Source organism: Myotis myotis, unplaced genomic scaffold, assembly GCF_014108235.1.
Source record: "Myotis myotis isolate mMyoMyo1 unplaced genomic scaffold, mMyoMyo1.p scaffold_m19_p_6, whole genome shotgun sequence".
Taxonomy (NCBI): domain Eukaryota; kingdom Metazoa; phylum Chordata; class Mammalia; order Chiroptera; family Vespertilionidae; genus Myotis; species Myotis myotis.
In genome coordinates this window covers 80,882,776-80,896,014 of record NW_023416368.1, presented here as the reverse complement: position 1 = coordinate 80,896,014, position 13,239 = coordinate 80,882,776, and the positions used below count along the sequence as shown (strand labels likewise).

General features: G+C 54.3%; 1 protein-coding gene across 1 annotated transcript; it reads left to right on the top strand.

The window, feature by feature from the left end:
- The first annotated feature begins 5,207 nt into the window (after nucleotides 1-5,207).
- TICAM1 (toll like receptor adaptor molecule 1) lies at nucleotides 5,208-12,578 on the top strand. The gene is made up of 2 exons (XM_036314677.1): nucleotides 5,208-5,382; nucleotides 10,288-12,578. Exon 2 carries the CDS (start codon nucleotides 10,423-10,425, stop codon nucleotides 12,490-12,492), a length of 2,070 nt encoding a protein of 689 aa, XP_036170570.1. The 5' UTR covers nucleotides 5,208-5,382; nucleotides 10,288-10,422; the 3' UTR covers nucleotides 12,493-12,578.
- The last annotated feature ends 661 nt before the right edge of the window (nucleotides 12,579-13,239 follow it).

Sequence of the window (13,239 nt, the reverse complement as noted above, 5' to 3'; positions counted from 1 at the left end):
AGAGGGAGAGAGAGATAGAAACGTCAATGATGAGAGAGAATCAACGACAGGCTGCCTCCTGCACGCCCCGTACTGGGGATTGCGCCCGCAACCCAGACATGTGCCCTTGACCGGAATGGAACCCGGGACACTTTAGTCCGCAGGCCAAGGCTCTATCCATTGAGCCAAACCTGCTAGGGCCATCCCCTCTATCTTAGAGAGTGGGATGGGAAGAGGGAAGATCTCTTTGGCCAAGTCCATGGCCCACAAAGCCAAAAATGTGTACTCTCCCATTCTTTGTAGGAAAAGCTTGCCAGCCTCTGCTTGAGACCCCTCTGCTGTGCTTCCTGTTACATCTTGCTGCTTAGATTAACTATTCCTCCCGAGATTGAAAAGCTGCAATGTGTTTTGCTACAGTAACTGTAATCACTGTGCCACGCTAAAGGCTAATGGTGGGGCACATCTCCAGCAGTGGGTTGCAATGGTGATGTTGGGGCCAGGATAGCAGATGCTTGATGCTGGAGCAGTGGGACGAACCAGCATGATGTCTGTCCACAACGGAGGCATGGAAGTGAGAGGGGGCCTTTGCTCCCCCCACCCCCCGCCCAGACCCAGGCCCAGGCCCACTAATGAGCTGAAAGGACCTATGCTTTCTCATTAGCAAGGACAGGGCAATGTCGCTTCCTCCTGAGGGCTCTGGGTCTGATGGGCAAGGATTTACAAAGCCTATTTAAAAAGCAACTGGGGCCCTGGCTGGCTTGGCTCAGTGGATAGAGAGTCGGCTTGCGGACTGAAGGATCCGGGTTTGATTCCGGTCAAGGGCACATGCCCGGGTTGTGGGCTCAATCCCCAGTAGGGGGTGTGCAGGAGGCAGCTGACCCATGATTCCCTCTCATCATGGATGTTTCTATCTCTCTCTTCCATTCCTCTCTGAAATCAATAAAGATATATATATATTTTTTAAAAAAATAAAAAGCAAATGGGACACCTCCCCTCTGTCCTAGCAGCCCTGTTCCTGTATGTGTAGCCAAGTGCTATGCAAATGCCCACACAAAAACTTGCCCCCAAATGTTCTCAGCCGCTTTACTCATAACAGCTCCCAACTGGAGAACCCAGGTGTGCACCCAGAAGAGAATAGAAAAGCAGAACAGGGTGGGTTCATTCTGTGGAATACTATGCAGCAAGGAAGAAGGTAAGTTTTCGATATTTGTAGCCATATGGATGAAACTCACAGGCATGACCTCGAGTGGAAGGAGCCAGACACAAGAATCCATACTCTGGTCCCACTGCGAGGAAGGTTCAAGACAAGGTGAAACTAAACTACGGTGAGAGAACCCGCACAGTGCTTGCCCTGTGGGTAACGATGAGGAAGGGGTGGATAGGGACTTCTTCATGTTTATTTTAATACATTTTTATTGATTTCAGAGAGGAAGGGAGGGGGAAAAAGAAATAGAAACATGATGATGAGAGAGAATCATTGACTGGCCGCCTCCTGCGCGCCCCACACTAGGGATGGAGCCCACAACCCAGGCATGTGCCCTGACCAGGAATCGAACTGGCGACAGCTTGGTTCCTGGGTCAACGCTCAACCGCTTGCCACACCAGCTGGGCGTTGGGGACTTCTTGAGGCTGAAATGACCCCTACATCACGATCTGGGTGTTGGCTATAGGGAGTGTGTACATATGCAAAAATCCACTGAGCTGTTCATTTAAGATTTATAGACTATAGCACCTATGAATTCAACACAAGAAAGTGAAAGTAGCATGCAGTGGGGGACGGAGGAAATGAGCCCTTTGTTCACTTCCAGTGTGAGTGCCAACGGGGGAGGGGAGGGGGGACCGATTTGGAGAACAGTCAGTAGTATTTAGTAAGAGCGAGAATGTATCTTTTCCACGTTGGAGGAGGAGTCCCACAGTTCCCCTTCTCGGCAGCCGCCCCACCGAAACCCTGTTGGTAGGTGCAGTTACCACCTCCATGTTACAGGGAGGGAGACAGGCATAGCTCAGGGGGCTGGCCCTTGGCCCATCTCACAGCTAGTCAGTGTCAGAGTAAGGATTTGAACTCAGCACTCAGATCCCCCCCACCCTGACCCACCACCTTGAAAGGTAGCGATGCCTGTTATTGGGGAATAGCGAAAGCAACCAGCATGTCCAATGACAGGGGACTCAGTAAATTGTGATACAGCCATGCTTAGCGAGAACATAACACTTCAAAAGAACAAGACTGGGCTACAGATAGTGGATTAGAAAAATGTTAGAGATGTCAATGGAATAAAGGTGAATATTGATGCCATCTCTGTCCAGAGTCAGTGAGCTACAGCCACTGTCCAGCCTGCTGCCTGATTTCCTAAATAAAGTTTCATTGGCACACAGCCACCTCATTTACTGATACATCTGTGACTGCTACAAGGGCAGCGTCAGACAGTTATAACATAGATGGTCTGGTCAGTAATGCTGACAATAATCACTATCTGATCCTTTATGGAAACAAAGTTTGCTGGCTTCTGGAAGATATGAATTATAAAGCCAAACCAGACTGAAGAACACTAAATATCACACTTATCAGACCTGGCCAGGTAGCTCAGATGGTTAGAGCATCGTCCGATATATCAAGGTTGCAGGTTCAATCCCCTGTCAGGGTACATGCAAGAAACAACCAATGAAGGCATCGATAAGCGGAACAAAAATCTATGTTTCTCTCTCAAAATCAAAATTTTTTTAAAAATCATTATCCATTATTAAAAATAAGTATCACATCAATGGATATGCGTATATGCATGCAAAACTAAAGGAATGGGCACCCAAGTGGAGGGCCACCTTTCTGGTGCAGGAAGAAGGAAAGTTGGGTGGGAACCTAGACCTCAACTGGAATGTGTTTCTACTTTCATTGAAGCAGGGAGGTGGGCAACCTGTCTGCAGGTGGTAGATTTTTCCATCTGGAGCCCAGGGTTCCCCGTGGAAGCCAGCATGCTCCAGCCCTGTTACTTCCTCTGAGCCTCAGTTTTCTCACCTATAAAATGGGCACATTCAAACCTACCTGGGAAGGTTAAGACATGAATCATATGTGTTTGGCTTGGGAGCAGGTACCAAAAGTTGGTGATGGTGGGGCAGGGGGGAGGGAGACATGGGAAGGTGGGTTTAATGTACCCTTCCTCTCCAGCTCCAGAAGCCCCCAAGGCAGGCACCACTGCTTTCTTCCTGATGTATCCCCAAAGCCAGCCCATGCCCAGCACACAGTAGGTGTTCAATAAAACTTCTCCCTCACCAGAGTCAGGCACTCAGCAAGGGCCCCATGGGGAGTTTGCATCCATATAACTTCCTTTGCAGCCCCGCCCCTGCTCCAACCTTTTTTTGTCCTGAGATCCATGGACCTTTTAGGGAACCTGATGATGGAGTTCAGGGAGTCCATGAACTGCTGGGGGAGGGGGGGCGGGGATACATATCTTTATTTTCACTGACTCTAACCGCTAGTTATCATTTCCTTAATTATGAGACAACAGCAGGCTCTGTGACTTTGTCCCTAATTGAAAACCACAGGTATTTTCACGTCAGCTCGCACGGCTGCAGATGGCTCGAAATTCAGCGGACCCTCATCACCCTGCAGTCACCGCAGCTATTAGATCTTCTTAGTGAACACGGTGATAAAGGTGTATCCCTAAGTGTTGTGTGTTTCAGTCTAGCTCTCTTCCCAAAGTATTTTTCAAGTGATTGTCTTACACGTTTTTTTAAGTTTTAAAATTGTAGTAAAATATACTTAACATAAAATTTACCATCTTACTATTTTTAAGGGCACAGCTCAGTACATTGACATTGTTGTGCAACCATCCCCATCACTCATCTCTGGAACTTTTCCATCTTCCAAACTGAAACTCCAGCCCCATTAAACACTAACTCCCCCTCCCCCTCCCCCTCCCCCAGCCCCTGGCTCCCACCCTCTACTTCCTGTCTCTGTGGATCTGACTCCTCTAGGGACCTCCTATGAGTGGGATCACACAGTATTTGTCCTTCTGTGTCTGGCTTATGTCACTGAGCACCATGTCCTCAAGTTTCATTCATGTTGTAGCAAGAGTCAGAACTTCCTTTTTGAGGCTGAACAACACGTAGTTCATTGAATTGATATACCACATTTTGTTTATCCATTCATCTAATGACGGATTACTGAAGTGAATTTCAATATAATGTCCTTTGTCCCCCCTGTATGTTGTTTTATGAATCTACAAATGTTACTTTGAGAAGAGGCTCCTAGATTCTCCCGGCAGACAAAGGGGCCCAGACAAAGGCATTTATAAATTTGTGGGCCCCTTTCTTCAATTAAACAAACAAATAAATAATAAATGACATGTTACAAAAGCACTGGTATAAAGACAAATATAATCCAGGCTGCAATTCTATTCTATTCTTTTTTTCTTTTCTGATTTTGAAAGAAATAAGCCCTAACTAGTTTGGCTCAGTGGATAGAGCGTCAGCCAGCGGACTGAATGATCCCAGGTTCGATTCCGGTCAAGGGCATGTACCTTGATTGCAGGCACATCCCCAATAGGGAGTGTGCAGGAGGCAGCTGATTGATGTTTCTCTCTCATCGATGTTTCTAACTCTCTATCCCTCTCTCTTCCTCTCTGTAAAAAATTAATAAAATATATTAAAAAAAGATATCCCCTCTCCAATGAAAGTTTCACTTTAAAAAAAAAGAAAAAGAAATGAAAACACTTTTGTGTGCCCCTAAAAGTATGATGGCCCTGAGTAGCCTCTTAGCTGGACACCAAAAAGGTTAGGACCCCTGCGAATTCTTAAAAAGTCGTGTTTGCAGCTTCAAGATATGCCATCTTGCTACCCCCCCCCCCCCACGCCCCCAACACATAGGTTTCCCCAAACTCCTCCTGGATGGCCACGATTCCCTCCCTCCTGATTTTGGGGCGTCCCCCGCTACAATTTTCCCAGCCCCTGTTCTATTTCCTGATCACTAATGCAGATGACCTAATTTTAAATTGTGTCCCCCCTCACTAGACTGTCCCCCCTTCCCCAGGGCAGGACTTCGGCCCTCTTGTCCCCCAGTTGTGGTCCCCAGAGCGCCGCGTAACGGAAGTCCCCAAACTGCCGTCGGGGCAGCGCGCCGGGCGGAGGAGGGGGGCGCGGCGGGGCGTCTCGGGGACTTTCCCGGTTCCGCTGGAAAAGCGTGAGCTCACCTCCTTCCCTCCCTCCCACTCCCGCCCCGGAAAGGGCGGGCAGAGGGCCCGAAAAGGGCGGGCAGAGGCCCCGAAGGCGGAACGTCCCATCCCCGCGCCCTCCGCGCTCGGCCCTCCGCGGGCACCGCCGACAGGCCGTGCGCCCGCAGACCCTGGCCCCGAGACGCGAGCGGCGCCCCGGCCGCCCGGGACAGTGAAGAAGGGGTGCGGGCCGCTCCGGGTGAGTGGAGGGGGGGCGAGGGCCGCTGGGGAAGGGCGGGGCGCGTGTCGGGGCGCCCGCTGGTAGCTGGGCGCCTTGATGGCTGGACGTCCGGGCTCCTCGCTTAGGTTCGAGGTCCGCTGCCCCCGCCCTTAGAGCCTCTGGCGTCCCTGTGCTGCGTCCCCCCTTCCGACCCCCAAGGCTCCAGCTCCCCTCCCGGTGACTCAGGTCCCCCCAAACCCCCATTTCTTCCACACCCTGAATTTCTCTCCGATTCCCCTGCGTTCTTCCCAATCCCCCAGATCTCTTCCTAGCCTTCCAGATCTCCCCCACTCCCATTTCTCCCCCGTGTTTCTGATTTCTTCCGAAATCTCAGAGCTTTCTCTGTCCCAGCCTCTACCTCTTGCCCCAGGAGCGCTGGCCCTCCTCCCAGCGCCTTCCGAGCCCTGAATCCCCACCTTTCCCAGGGACCCCAGAACCCCCCTCCCACGGCAGATCCCTGGCCCACCCTGGTCAGCTGAGATCGGAAATCTCCGGCCCCTCCCCTCTCATCCCTTTCCGTGGGGCTTGCGGGATTGGCACTAGGAGCCGCTGCAAGTCTGCCCAGCGCCGGCACTGGCACCAGTCAGAGCCCAGGTGGCCCCAGGCAGTGGCCATGAGCCCAGGCGGATGGACAGGTCTGTCTTCCTTCTCAGGTGGCTGAGGCAGGGGGCTGGGGGAGGGGGTACCAGTGTGACAGGCCGGCTGGAGGGCTCCCGTGTGGCTTCCACAGTTTGGGGTGGGTAGGTGAGTGGGGCAAGTTCCCGCAACTGCCCGGGTCTCTGTTTACTCCTCTGAAAAAGGGGCAAACATTAAATCTCCAACAAACGGTTGTGAGGTGCCTGCTGTATGCCAGGAGACACTGTTCAGTATGCTGGGCACACAGTAGGGACCAAGTAGTGTCCTCATGGAGCCCACAGCCAAGACAATAAGCAAAAACGGAAAGGTCCCAGGAGTGTGGGCCAAATGTAGATTCAGACCCGCCGGTATGGGGAGGGGCCAGCACGCAGTAGGTGCTCAGTAAACACTTACTGAATAACCCTCCCTTCGGTTTCCTACACATCTTTCCGAGGCAGTCTGGTTATGTTTTGCCTTCCAGGTCTTGTAACATTTTTATGCACGGTAGGTCCCCGGGTTACGTCGGAGATCCGTTCCTACGGCGTGACATAAGGCGATTTTCGCCATAAGTCGGAACCCACCTACGTAAGCACCTACGTCACTCACATGAAGCACAGACACAGCAGTCATGAAGCGAAACTAAAAAAAAATTAAAAGAAAGATAACAATTCCTGACCTTTACTTGTGGTAAATAATTAATAAAAAACATGAAGCACATATGTACATATGTCGAAATGACAGAACTTTTTTTTTTTATAAATAAATGGAAGATGGTGACGTAATCACCAAACGAAGTACGTTGGAGTCCGACATAACCCGAGGACTGCCTGTATTTATATTTATATTTATATTTATATTTATATTTATATTTATATTTATATTTATATTTATATTTATATTTATATTTATTTATTTTTAATCCTCACCCAAGGATATTTTTCCATTGATTTTTAGGGAGAGTGGAAGAGAGAGGGAAAGAAAGAGAGAAACATCGATATGAGAGAAACACATTGACTGTTGCTTCCTGCATGTGCCCTGACTAGGGCCCAGCCTGGGAGGAGCCTGCAACTGAGGTACATGCCCCTGACAGGAATCGAACCCGGGACCCTTTGGTCCGCAGGCCGACGCTCTGTCCACTGAGCCAAACCGGCTAGGGCTTGTAACATTTCTGAATTAGCCAAAAAGGAGTGACTTGTGCCCCTACTATGCACCAGTCCTGGTGGTAGCAGACTAGACTCACTGTTGATTGTCCCCACACTAGGAAGTCAGCTCCACTGTTTGGGTCTCTGCTATTTCCTTCTCCCCATCAGCATTTCAACATGTGAGGCTATTTCCATTTTTGAAACAGCCAGGCAGCCGCGAACTTCCTTACATCCTTCTCCCCAGCGCGCCTTTCTGCTCTGCACCACTCCTGTCTGCTCAGTCATGCCCCCTGTGCCCCCACTCCCGGAGACCGGCACGCCCCATGTTTTCTCTGCCCTGCGCTGACCTTCCTGGGTACACCGACCCTGGCCCTGGTGCCCGGTGGGACCATATGACGTCTGCTTCAAATGGATCGTTAAGAAATCCTGAATCAGCCCTGACCGGTTTGGCTCAGTGGATAGAGCGTCGGCCTGCGGACTCTAGGGTCCCAGGTTTGATTCTGGTCAGGGGCATGTACCTTGGTTGCGGGCACATCCCAGTGGGGAGTGTGCGGGAGGCAGCTGGTTGATGTTTCTCTCTCATCAATGTTTCTAACTCTATGTCCCTCTCCCTTCCTCTCTGTGGAAATCAATAAAATATATATTTTAAAAAAAAGAAAAAAGAAATCCTGAATCAGCCCTAACCGGTTTGGCTCAGTGGACAGAGCGTCGGCCTGCGGACTGAAGGGTCCCAGGTTCGATTCCGGTCAAGGGCATGTACCTTGGTTGCGGGCACAACCCCAGTGGGGGGTGTGCAGGAGGCGGCTGATCAGTGTTTCTCTCTCACTGATGTTTCTAACTCTATGTCCCTCTCCCTTCCTCTCTGTAAAAAAAAATCAATAAAATATATTAAAAAAAAAAAAAAAGAAAGAAATCCTGAATCGTAGACTGGGGTCCCTCAAAATCAGCGCTCAGCAGCATTTGGGGCCAGATCATTCTCTCTGGAGGGCTGTGCTGGGTACTGTGCTGGGTACTGTGGGGTGTTGAGCAGCCTCCACCCACTCGATGGCGATAGGGCACTTTCTCCAGAGTATTGACAACCAGAAATGTCCCCAGACATCGCCCAGTGCTCCCTGGGGGAAGGAGTTGAGAAGCTCTGCTCTAGGCTGTAGATTCTCACTGTGGGTGCTAGGGAGAGACAGACTGGTATGGGAGCATATGTGGTGGTGGAGGGCTCCACGGTACCTGAGGTGATGCCATGGGACCTGAGAGTGAGTTTTTTTTCGTTTGTTTTTTTAAAATATTTTATTGATTTTTTACAGAGAGGAAGGGAGAGAGATAGAGAGTTAGAAACATCAATGAGAGAGAAACATCGATCAGCTGCCTCCTGCACACCTCCTGCTGGGGATATGCCCGCAACCAAGGCACATGCCCTTGACCGGAATCAAACCTGGGACCCTTCAGTCTGCAGGCCGACGCTCTATCCACTGAGCCAAACCGGTTTCAGCCTGAGAGTGAGTTTTGAGAGAAAGGTTCCCCAGGTAAAGGTCTGGGGATAAGGTGCTCCAAGCAGAGGAAACAGCACCTACAAAGAGCCTGAAGTGGGAATCAGCATGGCATTTTTGAGAAATAGAGAGAAGAGGACATGGCCTCCATATGGAATGGCAACGCTGTTAGGCGTAGAGCCAGCATGCAGTGATGGTTAGTGCACCATATTAACAATGCTATTTGTATCAGTTAGCTACATACAGCTGTGTAACAAATCACCCCAGAACTCTGTGGCTTAAAATCAACAAACATAGGATCTCGCACAGTTTCTGAGGGTCAGGCATCTAGGGGCAGATAGGTGAGTGGTTCTGTCTCGAATTCTTTCATGAGGTCCAGTCAAGCTGTCAGCTGGGCTGCTTCATCTGAAGACTTGCCTGGGGCTGGAGTCAATGGGCCTGGAGTCCAAGCCGGCTCCCCGTGTGGCTGGTGCCAGGGGGCCTCAGTTCCTTGCCCCGTAGGCCCCTCCACAGGGCTGCTCACAGCATGGTTTACCCCTGACACATGACAGAAAAAGAGAGCGACTGAGCCGGGCTGGTGAGGCTTAGTGGTTGAGCATCGACCCGTGAACTAAGAGGTCACTGGTTCGATCACATGCTGGGGTTGCCGGCTTGATCTCCAGTAGGGGGCGTGCAGTAGGCAGTCAATCAATGTTGCTCTCTCATGGATATTTCTATCTCTCTCTCTCCCTTCCTCTCTCTCTAAAATCAGTAAAAACACATAGAGCCCTGGCTGGTTTGGCTCAGTGGATAGGGCGTCAGCCTGCGGACTGAAAGGTCCCAGGTTCGATTCCGGTCAAGGGCACATGCCCGGGTTGCAGGCTCGATCCCCAGTGGGGGGCATGCAGGAGGCAGCTGGTCTATGATTATCTCTCATCATTGATGGTTCTCTCTTTCCCTCACCCTTCCTCTCTGAAATCAATAAAAATATATTTAAAAATAAAAACGTAGAGAGAGTGACTCAGAAGAAAGCCAGTGTGTTTTCTAACGTAATGTCATGAGTGACACCCCATCCGGTCTGCCGTTCTCTCTCAATCGGATCAGCTCTGGCCGTGTTGGAAGGACTACCTACGGCCGGGAAAGCCAGGGTGTGGGGCTCCCGGGGCCATCCAGGAGGCGGACTGCTTTCCTCTCAAACATGTATTGAGCCCCTGCTGACTTGCAGTCAGTGGACCCAGAACTTTCCATACAGGAACACAACTCAGTTCCTTGAGACAATCTAAGTGGGTTTATTACCGTCGGAGGCAGTGGAGTCTGGCGGTCAGGCACACACCCTGTGGAGCCAGACGGCTGGGGTTCCGATCCCAGCTGTCACTCACGGGCTGTGTGACTTGAGCAAGGGACCCCACCTCTCTGGCTCACTTTCTTCATTTGCAAACGGGGGGATAGCAGTATCTACCCCTTGGGTGACGCCAGGCAAGTGTCGGCTGAGATCCTCTCGCAAGAGGAGGAAACACGTTGGGGGAGGGGACACGTCTTGCCCAGGGTCCTCCTGATGGGAGAGGTCATGGTGGCCTCTGCAGGCAGGTGCGGGTCTGGGCTGCTTCCCGGGCGCCCCCCACCGCCACCCCCAGTGGTGACCATATGTTTCCTGCTCCCCACAGGTCTGCTCCCATAGTTCCCTGGAGCCGGTATGGTGAGCGGGTAGGGGACGCCGGGCGTGCAGGAGGCAGGGGTGTGGATCATGCCTCCACCAGCCAGCGCTTCTCCTGCCGTCGGAGGCCGCACCCACCCTGCCCATGGCCGGCACGGGCCCGTCGCTCTCCGGTGCCCTTCGCATTCTGGGCAGCGCAGGCCAGGACAAGCTCCTGCATCTGAAGCACAAGCTGAAGGCCGTGCGCCCCGGCCGGCAGGGGGCGGGCCTCCTGCACGCCATGGTGCTCCTGACCCTGGGCCAGGAGACTGAGGCCAGGCTCTCCCTGGAGGCCCTGCAGGCGGACGCGGTGGCCCGGCTGGTGGCCCGCCAGTGGGCCGGCATGGGCAGCAGTGCTGAGGCCACGGAGGAGCCCCCCGACGCACCCTGGGCCGTGGCCCGGCTGTACCACCTGCTGGCCGAGGAGAAGCTGTGCCCGGCCCCCATGCGGGACGCGGCCTACCGGGCGGCCCTCCACGTTTTCAGCTCCAGGGATGACCCCCGGCTCGGGGAGCTCCAGGAGGAGGCCCGGAACCGGTGCGGGTGGGACGTCCTGGGGGACCCGGGGGGCTTCCAGCCGCTCCACTCTGCCCTGGGCTGCCTCCCGCCATCCTCCGCCTCGCCCTCTGTGGTGCGCAGCCACCCTCAGCCCATCGAGGACCCCTTGGGCTGGAGCAGAGGCTGCTCCCTCCGGTCCACCGGCAGCCCGGCTTCCCTGGCCAGCAACTTGGAAATTAGCCAGTCGCCCACCATGGCCCTCCTCGGCCAGCACCACAGCCCCCGTGGTCCCAGCAGGCTGTGTGATGAGCCTCCGGAGCCCCAGCCTGTCCCCGCAGGCCTCCAGGAGCCCGAGGAGATGAGCTGGCCCACATCGGAGGAGATTGCTAACACCCTGGTGCCCTCCGATAGCCCGGCCCCCGGGCTGCCTGAGGCGGCCTTAGATGCGAGCCCGGCTGGCCCGTCCAACGCCGCTGAGGATCCAGGCACCAGCACCCACTACCCAGTGGAATGTACGGAAGTGACACCAGTCCCCACGTCTCTCCCCTCGCCCTCCAGAAACACCTGCCCCGCCCAGGACCAGGTGCCACTACAAATCCCCGTGGAAGATACTACTTCCCCAGCAGCCCAGCCGTGCCCACCCACCTCCTCGGCCCCCGAGACGTCCCCGCCCAACCCTTCCCTATCGGCTCCTCGCTCAGCTCACCCGGCCTCCTCCTCCTCCTCGAGCCCGTGTCCCCCTTCTCCCGAGTTCGAGCCGTCAGAGCAGCAGTTCTTTAACTTCGTGGTCCTGCACGCCAAGGCGGATGAGCACATTGCCCTGCGTGTCCGGGAGAAGTTCGAGGCCCTGGGTGTGCCCGACGGAGCCACCTTCTGCGAGGATTTCCAGGTGCCTGGGCGCAGCAGCCTGCGCTGCCTGCAGGACGCCATAGACCACTCGGCCTTCACCGTCCTGCTGCTCACGGCCAACTTCGACTGCTGCCTGAGCCAGCACCAGCTGAGCCAGTCGCTGATGAGCAGCCTCACGCGGCCAGGGTGGCAGGACTGCGTGGTCCCTTTCCTGCCCCTGGAGAGCTCCCGGGCCCAGCTCAGCCCCGACACGGCCAGCCTGCTCTCCGGGCTGGTGTGGCTGGACGAGCGCTCGCAGATCTTTGCCAGAAAGGTAGCTAACACCTTCAGGCCTCACAAGCTGCGGGCTCGAAAGGCCAACTGGAGGAAGGAGCAGGACGCCCGGGCCCTGCGGGAGCGGCGCCAGCACCTGGAGGGTGAGCGGCAGCGGGCGGCCGCGGTGGGCGCTGCACACGCCTCCTACGTCCAGACCTACGCGGCCTGGCAGGCGCAGATGGAGCAGCTCCAGGCAGCTTTCGCGAGCCACATGACGTTTGGGACTCAGGGGCCCTCTGGGGCCCCGGGGCCCCTGGGAGCCCAGCCACCCTTTCCTACGTACTGGCCCAGCTATCAGCCACCAACCCTGCCTCCGTGGCTGGCCGGCACCCCCAGCCCAACATTCCCGCAGCCTCCGGTCTTCCCGCAAACCTCACCTGTGCCCCCTCAGAGCCCAGGGCTACAGCCTCTCATCATCCACCACGCACAGATGGTGCAGCTGGGGCTCAACAACCACATGTGGAGCCAAAGAGGGGCCCCGGCGCCCGAGGATCAGACCCAGGAAGCGGAATGACCCAGTGACACAGCCTGCCGACCTTGACTTCAGACCCGCTCCGGGCTGGGTCTTGGAGAGACACTGCCCCCCCCCCCGCCCCCTCCGCCCCCCCCCCCCCCCCCCCGTGTTCAGGGGATGCAGTAGGAGATGGGGTCACCTGCTACTTTCCGGACATTGCTGGGGACACCTCTGTGCCTCAGGAAATGGTGAAAAATGGGCCCCGATGACCTTCTGGCTCTCGGGGAGGCCAGAATTGGACACGGTGTTGTCAGACTCTCTGATGGGATGATGGTGGTAGGGAATGGGCTGGGGACAGCAGCACCGTGTTTTAATGATAATAAATATTTATTGAATGTTTCTCTAGCGCTGTTCGCCTCTGCTAGGCGATCTGTAAAGATAAAAACATGCCTACTGTACAAAAAAAGGGAAACCGAAGAGAAAAACACGCTTCTCCTCGTGAATGGCATGAACCGGAAATTTCCGGTATTTACTGATTTCATTGGGCAGAGCATGTCACACGGCTCCTTTCCGGCTGCAAGGGTGACTGGGAAATGCAGTCTTCTGATGGGCCGTGGGCTTTATTTACTAAAACTGCTTGTAATACTAGAGGAGATGGAGAGAAAAGAGGGGGGGTGGGTATTTAGCAGTTCCGGCTGCAGCGCCTTTGGGGGCGGGGGTGTGTGGCGAGTGTGGCTTGATGCCCTCAGCAAGGCTGGGCTCAGATCCCACTGTGTGATTTGGGGCAAGTGTCTTCTCCTCTGAGCC

Bases quoted from the DNA above. Each gene is read 5' to 3' on its own strand.
- TICAM1 (XM_036314677.1), top strand. From the start codon at position 10,423: ATGGCCGGCACGGGCCCGTCGCTCTCCGGTGCCCTTCGCATTCTGGGC.